This window comes from Indicator indicator, chromosome 1 (genome assembly GCF_027791375.1).
Source record: "Indicator indicator isolate 239-I01 chromosome 1, UM_Iind_1.1, whole genome shotgun sequence".
NCBI classification, from domain to species: domain Eukaryota; kingdom Metazoa; phylum Chordata; class Aves; order Piciformes; family Indicatoridae; genus Indicator; species Indicator indicator.
Genome location: NC_072010.1, coordinates 62,728,368 through 62,748,837, shown reverse-complemented (window position 1 = coordinate 62,748,837; position 20,470 = coordinate 62,728,368). Strand labels below are relative to the sequence as shown.

Genomic DNA, 20,470 nt, shown 5'->3' with positions numbered 1-20,470 from the left:
CTCCAAGCTGGACAAACCCATTTCCCTCAGCCCCTCCTCACATGTACTGCATCCCAACCAACATGTTGCATTACAAATGGATTTTCTCAAATTTCTCACTGTCCTTCTTGTATTTGGGATGTAATATGTCCAACTCTAGATGCAGGATCTCAAATATACTCTGAAAGTTGCCAATAAAATACAGGGAATAACCCCTTCCCTTAATCCACGGGTAATACTCCTGTTAATACAGTGCAATATGCTGTTAGCCTTCTTCTCTGACAGGGCTCACTGCAGACTTGTGTTTAACTTGTTTCCCCCCAGAAATTCTTGTCCTTATTCCACTTGCTACTGTCTTTCCCCAACCTCACATAGTTCCTAGGCTTTTCACAACCAGCCCACTTCATGTCCTTGCATTTCTCTCCACTTCTCAAGCAATCAAATCCTAGTTATGGTCTCTTCAATTTCTGCATTTCAGTTCCAAATCTGGTTTGTTTCCCCCATCACCCCTAAACTCATGTAACTTGCAAATTCCATGAGATCCATTCTACATCAAAAAGCTTCCTTCTTCTCATCACTCCTTGGACTGACCTTGGAAAAAACCAACCATATGTCTTACCGGTGATTGGTAACCCATGGAGTCAGCCAAGAGACAAAACTGCTGGAAACATTTTCCTCTCTCTTTGGAAAGTTCCACAGAGATAGAATATGCTTAGCATGAGAAAGCATGGAATATTCTTCAAAAGCATACAGCTTGTTGAAATGTGAGTGCACAAGAAAGAAAAAAGGAATGAAAGAAATCCCTGATTAAGGTAAAGTAAACCCACGGCCTCACATATTTCTTCTTTCAAAACACAGAGGCTGTAAACCTTTCCAAATAAAAACCTAGCCAAATCACAAAATAGAATCCAAACAGTGTATTTTCCTTACGCTCATCTTTGAAAGACTAGAACTTTGGGGACTGAAGTTATCCAATATAATTCAACCTAAGACATAAACCAGAGATACAAAATAATCTCAACTCCATCGGTATAAACTTGGCAAAACTATGGGACAGCTGAAATTAAGATATTACAATGCAAAATGTTGAGCAACCTGAGAAACATCCAGGGGCAGGAAAGCCATGTAATGAGTATAATCTGTATGTCAGTAGGCTGTATGGTTGCACATTTCATAAGAGATATTTTCATTTTAGGATACAAATTATATGTTTCAAAACAGCTATGTATCTGCCAACTGCACGTTATTAAAGAGTAAAGGATGATACTTTCTGTGAAAATGTTCTAGTCCCTTATGTTTGCCACGATGCTGCTTAACACCTCATGAAAAACCTATTGTAAATGTTAGATGTCCTTGATAAGAATGTAAAGTAAGGTGTCAACCGAGCAATATTGCACTTATTTAAATAACATCTGTCTAATGCAGAAAGTTCCAGTAACTCCCACTAAATGCAGCATAGTTGTGGTCTGGATGTGTTCTGATAGCTCATGCGTCACTGCTTTGTTAGCAGAACCAGCAGGAAGAAGGTATTCTCCTTTTGTTACTGCTTTGGTCAGAAAACGCTGGTCTGTTAAAACTCAGCTTTATGCAGAAGCACATTATTTTTGAGAAGACAAGTTTCCTCATGAAACTGGCAGAAAACTAACCAAACAATTACAAAATTGCCAGTCTTGTCGGTAGAGGTATCTGAACAGCCTATGGTAGTTCGCAATTTTTGTGAAGAAAATAGAGGTTCAGTTTCATCCTACTAAAGGAACATTTTTAAAATCTTTTTGCTCAGACAAGTTTTCTTCCAAGCCACACCATTCCCCAAATGCTTTCCAAAGGTCTGCATCATCCACATTTGTGAGCTGCAGAAATCCAAAATACAGCAAGGAAAAGGGGCACTGATGACCATTGATCTAGCTTCACAGAATTTTTTCTATCTGCCCTTTGTTTAAAACATTACACTGTGTCTGTTTATAACAAAGTTACATGTTTTAAGGTGACAGACACCTTCAGAATTGGCTGCAGCTAAGCACATGCAAGTCTACTGAAACCACTGGGAAACCCTGTATACCAAAAGTTAAACTTGCAACTTTAACCAACATGTCTCTGGGAAAGCAACAGTAACAATATTTTTTCTGATGATCAGACAATCCTAAAATTATTAGAGATTCTGGACATCTTTTTAATGGATGTCAATAATAACAGACAACTCACTGCATGCTAATAATGTGTGCAGCTTCACACAACCTTTGGCTAAACCATAAAGGAGCCACTTTGACTCTATGGCACATAAAGAAATTTGTATAAGGAGGACTTCCAGATATTTTGAAATTGTAGTGTGATTATCCCAGACACATATGCTTATTGCTGAAATGTCTTCTTGAAGCCCAGAGAAGTCAAATTGTTTTATTAGTTCAGCACAGTCTGTAATTCCTAGCTCCAAATATCTTTTATTTATTTTCTATCACCATGAGAACTAAATGAAATAAACACAATCCATGAAAACAGACTAGGAGACCGAAATATGAAATGCATCTTTTCTTTACTAAATGATCTTGAGTGACACAATTCTTAATCCCTACAAATATTTTCAAATTAGGGTTTATTATTTTATCTATTCCATTAAAACTTCAATTCTTATTTGAAGATTAGTGGAATAAGTATTCAACGTTTGTCTTACAATAGCTCCTAGAAGTTTTGACCACAGTATTATCATGTTATTACTTTGACCATGCAGTAGACATGGATTCTTGGGGTAAAAAAGATGTAAATCTTATCTACTGAACAAAGCAGACATACAAAAGATAAACACCAAAACCCAAACCAACCCAAAACCTAAAACCACACAAATGGACAAAAAACTCCCAAAAGAAATCTGTTTAATCTTACTACAGGTATGGGGTACTTGTAAAACAGAGTTGAGCAATAACATGGAATCATAGAATTGCTAGGGTTGAAAGGGACCTCGAAGATCATCCAGTTCCAACCCCCCCTGCCGTGGGCAGGGACACCTCACACTACATCAAGTTGCTCAGAGTCCCATTCAGCCTGGACTTAAAAATTTCCAGGGATGGGCTTCTACCACCTCCCTGGGCAACCTATTCTAGAGACTCACCACCCTCATGGTGAGAAACTTCTTCCTAACATTCAATCTGAATCTCCCCACTTCCAGTTTTGTTCAATTCCCCCTAGTCCTATCAGCACCTGACACCCTACAAAGTCCCTCCCCAGCTTTCTTGTAGGCCCCCTAAAGATACTGGAAGGCCACAATAAGGTCTCCTCGAAGCCACCTCTTCTCCAGACTGAATAAGCCCAACTCAAAACAGCAGAAAAAGTCTATAGTTATCCTAGAGACTGGGCCCAGATTTCTGAGATATTAATGTATATTCTTAGTTCTATGGCTGGTTCCAGGTTTTGTTGTATGTTTCTGTTTATTGTGTTGCTTAGAATGGATCACAGCAGGAAGCAAGAGAAATGAAAAACAAAACAAAACAAAAAACCAAGAAAGAAGTATGCAGTAATATTTTCATTGGATACAATTTTCAAAAGAAGATGCAACTATATACCCAGATATCAAAGACTTCTCTATGTGTGTGTACATACTTTCATATCTGCATATGTATACATATATATACAACACCTATATATGGCTGCAGAAAGTATGACATTATGAAGGCAAAAATCCAATTCTGCCTATTACATTGTGTCTAAATTCACTGTGGGGGGGGGGGGTTTCCCTGCCTACCTCACATAGAAGTGTATAAATATTCCTTGATGAGTAGCAATGCTTTGAACATGGAGCTGTTGGAGCATCTCACATGCCCTTTTTCCAGTAAAATTAATTCTGATCAGTAAATACTATTAGACATTATTAACTTATATAACTTCTGCTCACAGGGAAGAAGCAAGACAGTGACTAATATTCTGTACACGTCTAAGAAGTTTACTTTATTATCAAATACATTTAGACTTTTTTTTCTTCCCCAAAATCTTGGTGCCAATGGACAAAACAAAACCCAAAAAAACCCAAACAAACAGACAAAACCAAACAAACCCACAACCCCAAAATGCCCAGAACCTCCATTTTGTGATGAGGAATCTACTGTTTGATGTTTCCTTCCTATGCTTGACACTACAAATACTTCATTAATTAAATAAAGCAAGTTTTGGATGAGATGTACTTATGGCTTAGTTTTCTTTTTCAATCGTGGATAATAATTTGATAGTCAGTGATCTTTTCTATGTTAAACCTCCCCTTTGGTCTGCCTAACGGATGAGGAATTATTTCAGAGCCAAACCCCATTGTTTTGCAGTTGTTATTTGGAGTTTACCATTGCTTAAAACAAATTTGCTTTCTGGTAATTGTATGATGCTTATATCTCACCAATTTATCTGGCGTGTTTCCTGTTTTGGTTTTGCTTATTAAAATGAAGAAAAGTTCTCAGAAGATTGTGGTGGATGGGGAGAGATTTGGCAGTTTTATTACAGGTTTTTTTTTTCCTGACAAAGGCATAAGAAAGAAAAACAAGAAGTGCATTAAGCATAGTAACAAAAATGATGAGCATTCAGAGGAGTCTAACTGCACCAAAAAATGTGCCATCTCCATCCAAGGATATTTTGGCCCTTCTCCGTGGTATTGTAAGTTGAAGTTCATCCCCTTCTTCTAATTTTGCAATGCCTGGCAAAAGATTTGGAATATTTTAAAGTTAATATTTTAAAAACATTATAGTCTTAAAGTATATTTAAAAAGTCATTCCACAACATCTTAAAAATACAAGCATGGCTCTTTCCTTGTGTGTAAAATATGAGTGCTTTTTTTTTCTTTTTGTCTTTAGGCACGATCCTACAAATTGTAACTTTCCCAAAGCTGACACAATGGTCTCTCTGGAGCTGAAGCTACTTTCCACTCTGCATGCAGCACATCACAGTTCAAAAATGTGTAACAGTGGTGGACGCAAATTCCTCATGTTATGGTGATGTGACAGTCAGTGTCAGCATTGGGTATTGCTGGTCCTAGACCACACAGTTTGCACACTTCTAGAGGAGCTTTACCAAAGCTTTACCAAACAAATGAAGTTACCAGACATCAGCTGACCCACTGCAACAGCAGAGCACAAAGGTCTGCTTCCTGCCAGCCACACATCAGCTGATGTGATAACCAAAAGCACCCTGTCTTCAGCTGCAGTCTCTGAGCTGAGAGCACATCTAACATCTGCTGTAACATATGCTCAATAGCATGAGATAATGCAGTGTGTTCTGGTTCACAAGTTGAAATAAGAAAGGTGGGAATTTGGGAAGAAGGAACTGTGAAGTAGCAGGATAATGAAGAAACAGGAGGGAGTAATACAAGGGTGAATTAAGAGGACAGATTAAATTGAAGGGTTTTATGATGCCAGAATCTCTGGTTAGAGAGGCAGAAAGTGAAAGGAAATATTGATACAGCATCAATTGCCAGTAGGAAGAGCTCATTTATTTTTATTTTTTGGGAAAAAAAAAGCTTCTTTCCCCATCCTATTTTTTAAATGCCATTCCTTGCCAACAGTCAACACTGTAATACAATGCCCCCTTTTTATAAGTTTTTATAAGTTTTTATTCACAGAGATCTTGTTGGAAAATAAGAGAAGATAAAACCCTTAAATCCATCATTAAGGTGGAAAGGCAGGCAGGTAAGAGCTACCAAATCAAGGTTTAATATACCATTTCCTAAAGGTTAATGCAGGAATATTGACCATTGAGCCTGTTGGACCTGCATTAAATATTGTCATTGGTCTTTCTTGTGGTATTTCTAACCTGTACAGTCATGAAAAGCTCCTTATGGGGATTAACTAATTTTCATCTAAGATTTTTTTTCATATAACAGTTTTCATCTGCAGTCACCATTCTAAGCAGCAGAGAATGAAGCTGGTGAGAAATACCTTTGAAAAACCCACTGTGTGGTCTGCAAAACTTGGGTGACTAAAATTAATATATGGTGTTTTAAAGCAGAACATAGCTCTTAAATATTTTACTGAATAACTAAATGTGGAATTCAATCCCTAAATTAAATGACGTTCTTCAATATGAGTGGTATATAATCCTTTTGTCTGCTTCAGATATCTAGCTGAAAGCACCAAAATAGCTAGCCACATTATATATTCAGTGGAGAGAAGGGAATTGTTCAGACCATTAAAGTTAAATGTACACCCTCCAACTGCTGATACTTTGTATAAAACCACATTTAAAAAAAACTGATTCTGTAATCTTGTAATTAACCAGATCCATGAACACAGTCAATTTTCTTGACAACTGCCATAATGCTTAACCAAACCAATGCTACAGATCCTATTTTATACAATTTACTTGTAAACAAAGAAAAGTAAAACTTAAATGTTTACCTACCAGCAGTATAGCAAGAATTATTCGGGTAAGACTGTGGCATGTTTTGGATGCAACGAAACAAGGTCACCAAGCTGAGGTCGTCTCCAAACACGTGCGCCTTCTTCCTCTGTATTAGGTGTCCCATAGCAAATGTTGTATCTGTATATAAAACCTACAGAATGAAGAGGTGCAGACTTCAAACATATTGCATGAAGACATTAAAAAATCCTTTAATAAATCACATGCTGAAATGAATTGAGCTTTCTTACCTGGCCATATATGAAAAAATATCCTGTTTCTTTGATCACTATTTTATTTCCTTGTTCTTCCAGAGCTGTTCCACGTTTGAAGCTCAGAAGCCAAGGGACAATGCTTGAATCATCTTAAAAGAACAATAATTTTTGGTTAATCAGAAAGAATAGTTACTTTCTTCGTTTTTCTCTGCCCTCCCCCCCCCCCCCAAAAAAAAAAAAAATAGACCTCTAGTCAATAGTTCAAATCTTACTGAAAAAAAGGATATTTGTAAGAGGTGTTCAGATGCAGGGACCTATTTTGGTTTTGTTTTGTGTGGTTTTCTGACTGGTTGGTTTTTGTGGGGTTTTTTGACTTTTTTTTAATTTTTATTTTTATGTGGTGACATAACTTAGTTACTGCTTTGAAGTTAGATAAAATTGGATGAAAAACTTAATACATTAAATAGTTAGCTATAAATCGTAGTACATATTCTTACCATTCTGCAGGATGTCACTTTTGCTGTCAGCGATCAGTTGCAAGCAGGCCTGCAGCACTACAAAGTGAAAGCATTTTGAGACCAAAGAAATATAAATCAGTAATAGAACAGAGTACACTTTTCAAAGTAATTATAGAAAAAAGAAAAGTGGACATGAAAAAAAAATCTTCTCACAGTCTCACGACTGTTTTTTGGAAATATAACCCATTGATTTTAACACACATCTTAGTCATACAAAATTCATACCACCACACACACTAGATAACTTTCAGAAAGCTTGCAGCTAAGCCAGATGCCTTAGAGAGTAGCAGAAGTAATACTTGCTTGGTTTAATCTCTATTCCTTATATAATTGAAAAATGTAGCAGTAAGTCAAATGAGGTAGGAATCATCAAATTAATTAGCCTTGTTAGTTTTCTAAGCAAAAGATCAAAAACCCCCAACTCTCCCAGCTATGACAGAGATAAGATTGTCTAATGATGTTTACCATATCATTTAAAGAAATTAGTTTGCAGTCACAGTTGCTGTAAAATATTACTCATAAATACTGGTTGTATAGTACTTTCAGAATAAATTGCCAAAATCCATATAGATGTACTTCCAATATGTTTTCTGATACCCACACTCAATTAATCTGTACTGAGATGAGGAGGAAAGATACAGAGATGACTGTTAGCAAATTGGTGCACACGTAACAAATTAGCATCTGTTAAAACGGATGCATTACTCAGAACTAGACAGTCAGTAGAGACTGACACCACTAATGAGAAACTAGGAGTTTGATCAGAGAAAAATATTGTGGTACGCTAAAATACAAGCCCATGTTAAAAAAAAATCTGCTAAATGTCAGAGAACAGGATGAAAGAAAAAAAAAAGATAGTTGCATTTACTTAGAGAAGATTTTAATGAAAACGTCTGGTTCTAGCCCTACTTCAAAGGCTGGAAAACAGCGTAGTAATATTTACTGCACTCAACAGAAACCAAATGAATTTACTAAGTGTTGAGAGGAAAAAAGTCTTCTGTGGATTGCTGCATCTCCATTTTGGTTTTCTTTTCAGGTAAGAATGCTATGGGCCACTCTTGCTGTAATGAGTAGTGCCCTACTCCATGGGATCCTGTTTCTACATTTGCCAGTAGTATCCCATGTGCAACCTAGTGCCCAGCAACACAAACCTCTCACTGCACAGCAGGTACTGAGAAGATCTGGGTAAAAAGCAGCCTACTTTCCCAGGGGTCCTGCCTGAATATTCCAGAAGAGGGCTTGATACCAGCACTGGCAGCAGACAAAGTTTCATGCACACATCTGGGAAAACTCCAATGTCACAATAATCACACAGCCTGTGAATTAATTTGATGGGAATGTCTCCTGCAAGCTCCTGTCTCCTGCACTGGAATGCGTCCTTGAGTTCTATCTATATTCATCATTAACATGTGAAAATCTGCAAGTTTTCAACTCAAAACCTTAAAGGTGTCTGAATTCCATGCCTTCTGATAAGGAATAGAAAAATGAAGCCGAAACATAACTGAAAAAGCTATTACACTTTTATCATTCTTGTACCATGCTAAAGAAACAGTAATTAATAATGCAAACAGAATAAACCATGAAAAAATATCTAGGCTGAGTGTCAATATGAGGTCTAGCTGTATAAAACAGAGCGTATCTAGAACAAAAAAGTGTCCCAACCTTTTGTGATTTCATACAATAAGCTTTGCTTTGATTAACTTTTTGGGTTGTTTTGGTTTTTTTTTTTTTTTTGTTCTGGTTTTAACAGCTCTGTAGGGTTGAGGTTAGGGAGAAGAACATTTCAGTCTGTCGCTGTCTCCTGCCATGAATAGAGCAGTCAATTTGGAAGAATTTGGTGACTCCAGATGGCTTTATATATCACAGCCAGAATATGAAGCGTGTAGTGCTTCATATTGCTGTCTGAGCAATTCAACCACAATTTAACAAAAGCAACAACAACAAAAATGTTTTCTTTTGCAACAGCCTTCTGCATACCTAAGTGATTTAAAATCTGATATTGGTAAAATCAGATTTGCTCTCCCATGTAATTTGCTTCATCATTTTAATATTTTGCAGTCTACCTTCATAATCCATCAAAAAAAAAAAAGAAAAAAAAGAGTTCATCGTCTATTAAGTCATGCATAAATTTTAAAGTTTTGACATTTGCAGCCTGAGACATCTATCTCAATCTTTGCTGAAATAAAAACAAGCAAAACCTCTGAACTTTGAAAACCAGATTTGCTTATTAGGTTCCTTCTTTGGTCTAGGTTTGTTCTTTGTAGACTTCCCAGAACACACATGAATGGCAGATAATTCAGTTTAAAAATTATATGTGTGTTCTTCAGAGATTTCCAGTTCGTCTTTCTGTAATTTCTTAATTTCTCATCACAACAGATATTCTTTTGCTTCTTACTTGTGCATTTTTACAGACTGATTAATTTGATGTTACTTAATTGTGTCCTCATATGGCATCAATCATGGATTAAATCAATCCATGCACTAAAATGGTTTGGTCATAGTCACAGATATGACTCAAATCTAATAGATAACTTTGAAGTATTGTTAGCACTATTCTGATTTTAACAGATCTACCACTAACATTTTACAATCAGAATAACACAGAAATAATTTACTAAGAGTTAAGAATACTTTATGCAGGCTTCTGTTATACAGTATAAAGCAGAATATTGTTTTAAAAACTGAAAGCTTTTGTGTATTTTTGATTGCACAGTGTTCTGCATAATAAAGAGCACTGATTCATTCCTTCAGTAAGTGAAATTCTTCAAATAAAACTGCAGGCATTGTACCAAGTAATTTTCTTTCATTTCAGATAGAAAGACCTACTTCCTTTTGAGTTAGACAGTTGTCAGCAGAAACAAAAAACAATAACCTATCTTTTCAAGAAGTAGTCCTTGGGGTTTTTTTTGTTAAGAGAACTCTTGTATTTCCCCTCTTCAAACAATAAAATAAGAAGTCTTTTGAATATTTGCTGAGGGAATTTTATATGTGGCATTTGTTTAGACTAGTACCAAAAGGTTAGGTTTCTTGATTAAAAGGTCAGTAAAGTCAAGTCCCACTTGTAGAATTTCGTGTTATCCCACAATAACATACAGAGTCAAAACACTTTTAACCAGCAAAAGAAATGTATCAATTTACTAGTAAGGCACCAAGAACAGTGGCAAAATTCTCACAACTTATATACCATGCTTGTGTGACAATAATTGTTTCCCATGGACACAACTGCTATTGGAGTAGAACCCAGGAACAGCTAGTAAAAAAAAATAATTTCCAAAATATGTGTCAGGTTACTTTGCCTCACTTTGTGGAATGGCTTAGAATTTCTCAGTTACATCCACACATGCAATCAGACTGGTTGAGATAGAATAACCTCAATATACCAGAGTAAATACAGTCCAAGGGTGCTCCAGGCTGTTCACAGCAGAATGTCATTTGAATTTAAGTTTACAGAAGACCTGATGCTCACCACCCTAGTTGGCCATGGAAATCATAACCCCATAACACTTAATGAGAATGGGGCATAGAGAGAGTGTGTAAATGAAACGACATTCATACACTGAACTGGCTGAGGTAATGGAACCCATACCTTGCTCCTGAACTTAAGTACACATCCACCTTAGAGGATGGCAAGGCAATCAGGAATTGTGAACAGGGTAAAATTCAGGAGAGGTTTTTGTTGTGTAGTTATTTTCTTTAACATTTGCCAGAAGCAGTTAGATGATCTATCTGCCTGCATATTAATAATATATACCTTTCAAAACTCGCCCATTAACTCCCACTCATTGCATCCAGAACTCTGTTTCTGACTGCTGACTCTATGGCTTTACTTGGAATTGATGCTTGAAACCCATCTCTTCAACCTACTTAGGCTGGACATTTTCTCAAGATGCAAAATGCCTAGCTAATGATGACTAATAGTTTTATGCACAAACACAGACAAATGAATACTTCATAAAAGCACGAAGGAACAACACTGTGTTAGATCCATTTTCATTTGACTGTCACTTTAATCAAAATTCTAATTTCTGACCACTTTTATGCACACAACATCAAGCGAAAAAAAATTAAAATGGAAGCTCTGTATGTTCAAGAAGAGCTGTGCTGGGCCTGAAAAGAATCATGGGGTATCCATTTTTGGAATTTAATGATTAAAGTTTAAAAATACAACAGAATCAGGCCACAATTTTATTTATAAATAAAATAATGGTTCTATGATTTACTTCTGCTCTTCCATGAAGCACTAAAGAAGCAATTGTTCATCAGTGGCATTTTCAAGTATTCACTTTCTAAGGAATTGGTTTGTTAAATTATTGATCAACAATTAATTATGAGACCAGACTCTACTTTGAGATGTTGAAGAAAACAGAAATAGGACAAGAACGATGCACCTCACTCAATATACTAATTTATCTGCCATTGTACCAGAATGAGATCAGTGCATTTGCAGGTTGATTGCAAGGCTGTCAGGATTCTAGTCCCCAGAAATGAACACAAGATTAAAATGCAGGGGTAGCAATTCTGTATACATGACCAAATAACAGATGGAATTCAGCACCATGAACAACACCATGATCTCTTTACTTAACTCACTCTGCTGAGACAAAAATTAATATTCACTAGTATAGGTTCATGGTCATCAGTGAAACGTGATTGGGGAAAATGTAACATCTTAACTGAATTCTGACAAACTTTATGAAACTAGAGCAGGCAGAAATATCATCCTATCAGAGGAGCTTTTATGCAAGATTTGTAATTTATTTTTTCTACTTTTTTATGTACAAAAATACGATGATCATGTTAGCAAAGATTAGTTTTGTATAGGTCAGCCTATGCAGCTTTTATCTTTAAAATGAATGTTCATATCCTGTGTTTTCTGTCATCCATCCTAAACAATTTTAAAGCCAACTGTATTGTGATACCAAACCAAATGGAACCAAAACAAACCCCAAACTTACAGAAATAAGTACCTTAATTAGAATTTTATGTGAATAAATGTAAATAGGTATAATCAGAGGTGGCTACCTGATGAGCAGAATTTAACTTTGCCAGAAGAACAGCTGAGGAGCCTAAAACCCTCTTCTCTCTCCATATACCCTCAAATAGCAATAAGGATGAAGATGAAAACTACCATGAAGTGACCTGGATAACTTGCAGAATGCTGCTGTTATAACATTCATTCTAAAAAAGACATGTCTCCTTGTTTTTGACAATACTTGTGCTCTGGATCAGTTTTTATTTAGGAGATGGTAGGGTGGGGAGAGCAGGGAAGCTCTGTAGTTCCTGTGATAGGAAACAGGCTACAAGAAATACAATTTAAGCAATCTTGTCCTCAGTCCTGTTTGTGAAATCACTCTTATGCAAGACTGAATGAAAGAACAGCAGTGAAATAGAATAAAGTCCATTTAAACTTAGGGATTCTGGGTGGTGTCCTGAATTAATATTCTCCTTTTAGAATACTGGAAATAATTAGAGTGATTATACTCCAGAACAGAGATTTCATTTTGCTTGCTGAATATTATGTGAAATACATTTCACATTAAGTAGTCACTCAGAAGCACATTTTAAGCAACATTTCATTTAGTTTTTACCTACAAATTTCAACCTCATCTATTAATAATTTAAGATATCATCTTTCAGCAGTTAAAACAAGCTAAAAGTATTTGTAAGTGGACTGAACACATTTAGCAATTCACGAACATTTATATTTACTCATTGCAAGCACATTATATATGCAAAGTGTTGTAATAAAATTCTCTATTTTGTCCTATCAGGCATCATTGTGCTTGGAAAGAGAAAAAAAAAAGAAGAAAAATAAAAGTAGACATTTATTCCCAAAGAGAACAAATATATCCCATTAATATTCCAACATTATAATGCACATCAGAGGTCTTCAACGTTCTCTACAACATCTTTTATAAAGGCCATAACAGAAAAAAAATGTACTGGATAGCCATACCTTAACTATTTTTGTTATTATGTTAATAGATTGTTTTAAAGTAGGAATCATGCTAAACTTCTGAAGTTCTTGAAGCCTGTCTATTTTGACAGGTACAAGCCAGCCTTTCTCTTTGAAATCTTCTATTTCCCTAAAGCTAAAGAGCTTTCTTTTTACTTCTCTCTTTTAGGATCAACGTGTTTTCCCAGAAAAATGACTTAACATGTTCATTAATAGCTTTCCCTCTCTATCACTGATCAGAGGGGAAAAAGTTAGGCATTACCCTAAGATGAGACTGGTGGGCTTAGAACAGAGCAATTTACTATCTGAATAATTTAAAGTTGCCATACTCAATTTTACTGCATCATCAAGAAATATCCCCATTACAGAAACAGATTTGAGATGTAATGTTTCAAATTCAACCTGCAGATAGCATGAACATCTGGTACTTATACAGTATGGTAACCTCAAGAGAATATGCCTACAGGTAACACCAGTCATTCAGTAATAGTTGTGAAAAACATTATGGGCTCTGGAAGTGTACATCAGATGACAGGAGAAGACACAAATCAAGCACTACTGCTTTTATCAAGATGGTATCCAACTGTGGCATCCCAACCCACTCCAGTGGGTGCTATTTACCTGTGTCTTCTGTGTGGATAACAGACCTTCTGCCCCTGTTTCTACTCCTATTCCAGGTTTCTTTCTGGAAGCTTTCAGCAGGGCTAGGACCAGGAAGCCTCTTCTCCTAATGGGGAGAAACAACAGTCAATGGAAGAAGCCTCTCATTTTCTTATCCCCTGAAAGGCACAAACCAACCCTCCTGCTTACCTGCCTGGAACCATCTGCAGACACTTGGAAGAAGGAAGAAACAGGGGTACCCACTTTATTTTCATCAGGGGACATGGGTGGCAGGTCTAACGGAGACCTTGCCTGGACCCTGTAGATCAGCTCGCTGCGCAGAGCTTCTAGTTCTGTTTTCAGGGTGATAACATGGTAAAGAGACACTGCTGCAAGACAAGAGGACAGGAGCATTGCAAGCCACAGGAATGTGACAGAAAAAAGTCCCGCAGTGCCTGCAGCAGCACCAGGGGGGGCAGAGGCGGTATCCTTCTGTTGGATGACGTGCACACAGTCCACGGATTTCATCGCTGTTCTTTCCTCACTAGAGCCAGAGGGAGAGTTCAGCTGTCCCCTTCCGAGGTGCAATCCATGTTACCAGCTGCTATCTGAAACTAAGGGCATCCAGAATAAGTGCAAAAACCGCCCAGATCATTTCCTGTCATATGAAGCTGTTGATAGAACCATTAAACTTAAAGTACAGAGCGAATGCCTAAGATTCGGTCTCCAATTAGTTTTCTTCTTTGTGTGCTGCATTTTGGAAACGGCTACTTTCTCATAAACTGCTTTCTCAGTCTACCTTCCTCCTTTCACTTTCAACTCTTTATTTATGTGGCAACTTACTATTACTGTTTCTCATTATCTTTACATTTAGGCACAGCTGCTGACACTGGTAATTTAGAACCTTATCTAGAAGTGCAGAAATAATGTGAAGTCTCCTGGCAGCACATCATCCGCAGCTACTTAAAAGACATACACACATGACAATGCGTGTGCAGGTATATGGATGTACTACTGTGTATGTATATTATACCCCAAATATGGATATATACATATATTCATATCTAAAGTGCCTATATGCCTACAGAGGGGACTATGTATTCAAATGAAAACATTTGTGGCTTACTGAACGCAATAGTGAAAGGTGTTCCCAGGTAACAGCGACAGCTGCAGATTCTGCAGTTTCGTTCATCATGCTAACTTGAAAAGGGATGACTTGTATTATATTTATCTGATAAATATACTTTCCCCACAGAATTCAAGGACCTGGATTAATGCAAAAAGGGACAGAGAAGTGGGGAGAGGAAAATTAGGACAGAAGGCAGGGAATTAGAAGTGGTGAAAACTAAAGAATGGGAAAGAATAAGAGAAGATAAATAAGAACGGGATGGGGAGGAAAGGGTGGAGGAGCATAGAAGGAAAATAACATTCAGAGAACTGAAAAAATACAACAACAATAGCAAAAACTCTGATCAAAATCCAACCAACCAACCAAAAAAAAACCCAAATCCAAACCCTTAAACTTTAAACATTCATGCTTAAGTTTTTCTGGTGAATTCTGAGTGTTTGGCTCAAGATCATCTCTTTAAGATTGTACTAGTATTTTCATCCTAAACCCCTGCATTAGTAATTCCTTTCTTCTCTTCAGTAGCAAGGCTACTGAAATATCCCAAACATAGTCATATGCTTTTCATATTCTCTTGTCACACAAACCCAAAGTTTTACTCCTTCATTTAGAGTTTCAGTGAACTGGAAGAAAAACAAACACACAAAACCAAAGAGCAAAGCCAAAATGCAACACAATTAAAACTAAAATCAACAGACCATCTCCCCTATTGGAACCTAATTTTTTTTTTTTTTTTACCATGAAAATAAACTCCATCTTTGCAAGATGAGAACTTTTACAACTCTGTCTGAACACTGCGTATTTAATCCTGATGGCAACACCCATCACAGTAGTTAAGATCAAGACGATTCTGTTGAGAAGAAGGGAGAACATAAAGTAACAACTTCTGCAGCCTCTCCCACTTTTATTTGTCTAGACTATGAGAAATTGAGCATTATTAGAAACTGTATTATCTTCTGTTGTGATGTCTGCCACCTCTAACAACCACCCAATATTCTGCACAAGCAAATAATTATTTTTCTAAATGCAGAGGAAAAAATATCCCAATGTATCTTAACTTGCCCTTAGAAGGCATGCACCTTCTGTGAGAAACAATACAGAAATCAGTGCAAGGTGGAATAAAAATACCATACCATCTCTGTACCTATTTTCAAGGATAAATTAAGGCATAAATGGGGCTGCATTTTGAAATAAATTTAAGATGACCTAATGATTTTTTATATATATATACAGAATAAGCAATTATTAGAACTAAGCAGACATTCCCTGAAGTATTACTAGACATCAGAACATTACCCGCCTAGTACTGACTGTGTTCCAAAAATAAAATGACAGTTTGAAAAGAAGTGTTATTTAAGAAAATGAAGCCACGTGAGAGAAAGAAAGTTCTAACTAGCTGTCTAGGAATACAGAGAAACAATTGGCTGATAAGGTCTCTGCAGTCATTAACACATAAGAAAGTAACAGACAAGTATATAATTAGCATCACTCCAGTTGTTTCTAGAGAAAATAGGCAGTTTCCAGCCTCCTCACCTTCTTTAAATGGGGTCATTATTTGATAAAATAATTGAGATGACACAGAGGACTTCTGTAAGACATCTGGATTTGTCTTGCTTATTATTCTGGTAAGTGAGAATTTCAAAGGGGAGCCGAGGAAATTCAGGACAGTCCACACAGCAAATTGTTGCATTCAGCAGGTATTTCTAATGTATCAAAGGGGTCACTCTGTTTGCAACCTTGTGTAGTTCTATAGCTTCACAAGCAGTTAAGTGATTTGAAAGAAAATATAATTTTAGACAATGTTTATGATAATAGAAACATAGTGCAACAAAACCAATGATAAATCAACATGAACTGCCTAGAAATATAGTTAGTTGAACAACTTCCATTTTAACACAACGAAATGAAGCTTCGGTAAATTGCAGACTACTAACTGCATGAAAGTAACAACTCAGAAAAATTACTTTTAAAACAAACAAAACCCAAAATCTAAAACCCCACTCTAGTTGCAGAGCCTGGAGCATGGAGTTTGTGCTTGATGTTTGCCTCTATGTCTTGCCATAACATACTGTCTCTTCTTGACAGAGCTGCAAAGTAGTTCTTAACTTGGTTAAATAAAGCAAAGACAGTAAGATCCACACACCCAGAGTTTCTTCTGTGTTTCAAACCAAAATATAACTAAAAAGGACTAAGTGCTCAGATAAGCTTTCCATTAACAGGCACGTGAAGGTGTTGACTCCAGTTGAACATGAGCTCTCAGTGCAACTTTCACGTTGCAACAAAATGTAGTATTTTGATATAAACGTTAAAGTAAATTAGTAATCAAAAAGAAGAGGTAACAGTAACTGTGCTTTTACACTGACAAAATTCTTTTCATGTAGTCATGACTGCCAAAATCAAACAGCAAGAAGTGTTCAGAATGAAAAATCAAAATGGTTATAAAAGGCTTATAAAAGGCCTAAAGAACTCATCAAGGAAAACGTATTCAGTTTGTGGTTAGCAACCTGCTTCTGCTGGCCAGCTTCCCTGAACAGCTTTCTGTGAAAGTTTATAGTGTGTTAAATGGTTTTGTCTCAAGACACATGCTATGCTACACATGCATAATGCAAAAACCTTAGGGCAGCAAGTGGTTGAACCAGAAACTGAACTCTTGATTTTCTGAAATCCAGTAGTGCATTTTAACCACAAAAGCATCTTCTTAGAGGAGAAGGTAAAATCCCATAATAAAGTTTAATGCACAAAAGAGAAGCAGAAGATTTGAGCATGAAGACTTGGATAAAACCCCAATTTACTGAAGAAATATTAAATTTTACTTAAACCCAAAAGTTCTATTTTTAAAGGGAGGTTGTGCAGATGCTGTAACCCAGAGATCCAGGCAAATGTCGATGTCCATACTAAAAGTACACCTCCAGAGGCAAAGCTCCATCTTCATGTATTTCTGAAGTAGCCACAAAATGGAACTGGTCCAATGGCTTTTACATAAAGAAAGAGGCTGCAGTAGCTCACCTTACTACACAGGATAGTGCAGAACAGATAGAAGAACAAAGAATAAGTAAAGGTTTCATTTTAAACACATTTGATTTCAAGTTTTTTCTGAAACTGGACAAAATCGAATTACTATTTTGGAGGAGATCAGAATTAATCACATGTGACAGTTTCTTCTATTACAGAATCTGTATTAAGAGTATTCATTGATAGCCCTCTGAAATATTATACATTTCCTTCAAGGACACTCGATTAGTTCTTTCAGCTATTAACTGCAATGTACGCAGTAGAAAAAGCTGTCCCACATGTGGATACTGTGCTCCTGTGGCTGTGTATCTTTCAGCCTATTATTTCAGATTTTAGGAAGCTGTTAAATATATGGCAAGTAAAAGAAATGTTATAGAAATAGTTAAAGCCCTATTCAATATATTACCTCATTAAAAGGAAAAAACCCCAAAACTACGAGATTTCTCTGAAGCAAAAAAGGTATTTTCTCTTTGTCTTGTAATTTTAAAATTGCCTAGCATAAACAAGTGTCTCTGCATGTTTTAGATATGCCATGTTTAATTTATTCCTTGCCTAAGACTTTATTTGTGTAGACATCTAGACAACTTGGCTCCAAATAAGGCATGCATACGACATGAAGTAAATCTGATACAGCTAACTTGCAGCCATCATTACATTTTACGTGGCTATTACAGTGCTTTCAAAGAGAACAGCAAATGGAACAGGAAAGAAAAGCAATTATTAAAGATGTCTCTTGAAGTATGCAGTAGAAGCACCAAGAAATAAAATCTGATTTTTAAAACATATAAAATACAAAACACAAGATTTACATACTACAGCAGCTTAATGCCAGCCTCCTCCTCTCCCCACACCCCCCCACTCTGCCCCTCTACCCACCCCCAATATTATACCAATTCCTTCTTACTGCACAGGAAAAAGGAGCTCTGTCATACAGCTGTAGCTCACTTATAGTCTCACTGGCTTGGCTATCTAGCAACAAGGAGTATTGCTGTCTCTCTCCTCCTCTTTGACACTATGTAACTTCACAGATTTTGCACAGATGGGCTACAAATGCATTTGTATGACAGCAAAATAAACATGGAGCCATGGCACTTCATGTGGGGGTGGCCAGTCCTCTGCTGCTACAGCCTTGTGGACCTTTAATGAAGTGCACAGGACAGGGATCCAAGTGTTTTCAAATCAGTCTTATTTCTTCATAGTTGTATCTAATTGCTACACTACTGATCCTCAAGGGCAAAAAGGGAAGGGCTCTCTGCCTGACCTTTCCCTTTGAACTTTTGTAAATAGCCTACACCAGACGTAAGCATAACACAAAACAGCTGTAGAACTTCCTTTCTTTCTGGCTTCAAGCAGCAAAATCCATGCCTTAGTTGCTCATCAAAACCAGCGGCAACATCTCTCCAAACCTGGTATGTGAACACGTATTTTACGTCAGCAGCATTGAAGTTTTGTGTTGTTCAGGTCATTGTTTTAGATTATTAACAATGTATCTCCAGCTATTATGAGTGAAACTGTGCTCTATAACTCATTGAAACCAGGCCCGCTCTCAAGTTGCTTTGCCTTCCAGAGAAAAGAAAAGTGGTTGTGGTTGTTTTGTTTTGTTTTTTTTTTTTTTTTTATGTTAGAAGAGCTATTCTGTCCCCATGCAAACTGAAGCATAACAAATTAATCACATTAAGGTTTTCAAAACATTTCCAGAAAATACTCAACTTATTGTCCTTATCTACTTGAAAAGACAGAACTCTAAAAAGTCTAAAATTAAGACCCTGAATAGGGTCCAACTAAAGGTATAAAGCTCAGGCATATGCAAGATCTTCAGAGCAAGTAATTTTTGCTTAGATGGTGGTTCAGTATTTTCTCAAAACCTTACCTACGCTTCATCTTTTTAACAGACACCAAGTCTCTTACTTTTGTTTTATGTTTGTGACATTTTAGTTGAGATGTTCATACGAATGTTTACTACAATTTAAGCAGTACTTTCAAATTCTGAGAGAAATCCGAGCAGTGTAATTTTCCTTTGTCTCTCTGGTATGAAGACCTATACATACGTACTAAGCAAATGAATATAACTCTATTAGAAAGTCCAGGACACAGCCTATGTAGCACTTTGTAGCACAGCTGTTTATTAGTTTTCAAGTAAGAAAAAGCAAAGGAAATGCAAAAGTTGTATCCTTCAGAGTAACACTGCATGAGTAACTTTCAATGACATAGTTCCCAAGACATCAAACTGCTTTTCATGCAAGAAAGGCAGCATTCACAAGAAGTACCCAAATCTGAGTTGCTCCTTTACTTTCATTGCTTCCTTTTCTAGAATTATACTTCCCCCCCCTTAACAGAATTTCTTGAATAAAGTGCCCAAATGTACCACGCACCCTCTCTCTGTTTCCTAGTTATTGGGTTAAAATTGAACACTAAACCTTGGAGTAATCCAGGAGAGGATACACATTTTGCAGCTTTAGAAAAGACAGCAGTAAATCCTTCTTTTCTGGGTATTTCACAATAACCACATAGGATGGAAGCAGAGCTTAGTTACACATTTCTCTGTAAGAAAGTAGAAACAGCTTCAGTCTGAATTTCCTACTGCAGCCACATGAATTAGCTATAAACCTGCTAGAGTGGCATTATAGCATTTAAAATTGACGTTTAAAATATTACTAGCAACAGAAGGTATAACTAGTCAAAAACACTTCAAAATATTCAA

At 36.6% G+C, this 20,470-nt stretch overlaps 1 protein-coding gene across 1 annotated transcript; it reads right to left on the bottom strand.

Annotated features, from left to right (window-relative positions):
• Window positions 1–4,532: 4,532 nt before the first annotated feature.
• Window positions 4,533–14,159, bottom strand: TNFSF13B (TNF superfamily member 13b). The gene is made up of 6 exons (XM_054386151.1): window positions 13,842–14,159; window positions 13,653–13,758; window positions 7,055–7,111; window positions 6,594–6,706; window positions 6,346–6,496; window positions 4,533–4,645 (listed from the first exon to the last, which is right to left on the bottom strand). Exons 1-6 carry the CDS (start codon window positions 14,157–14,159, stop codon window positions 4,533–4,535), a joined length of 858 nt encoding a protein of 285 aa, XP_054242126.1.
• Between the last annotated feature and the right edge of the window lie 6,311 nt (window positions 14,160–20,470).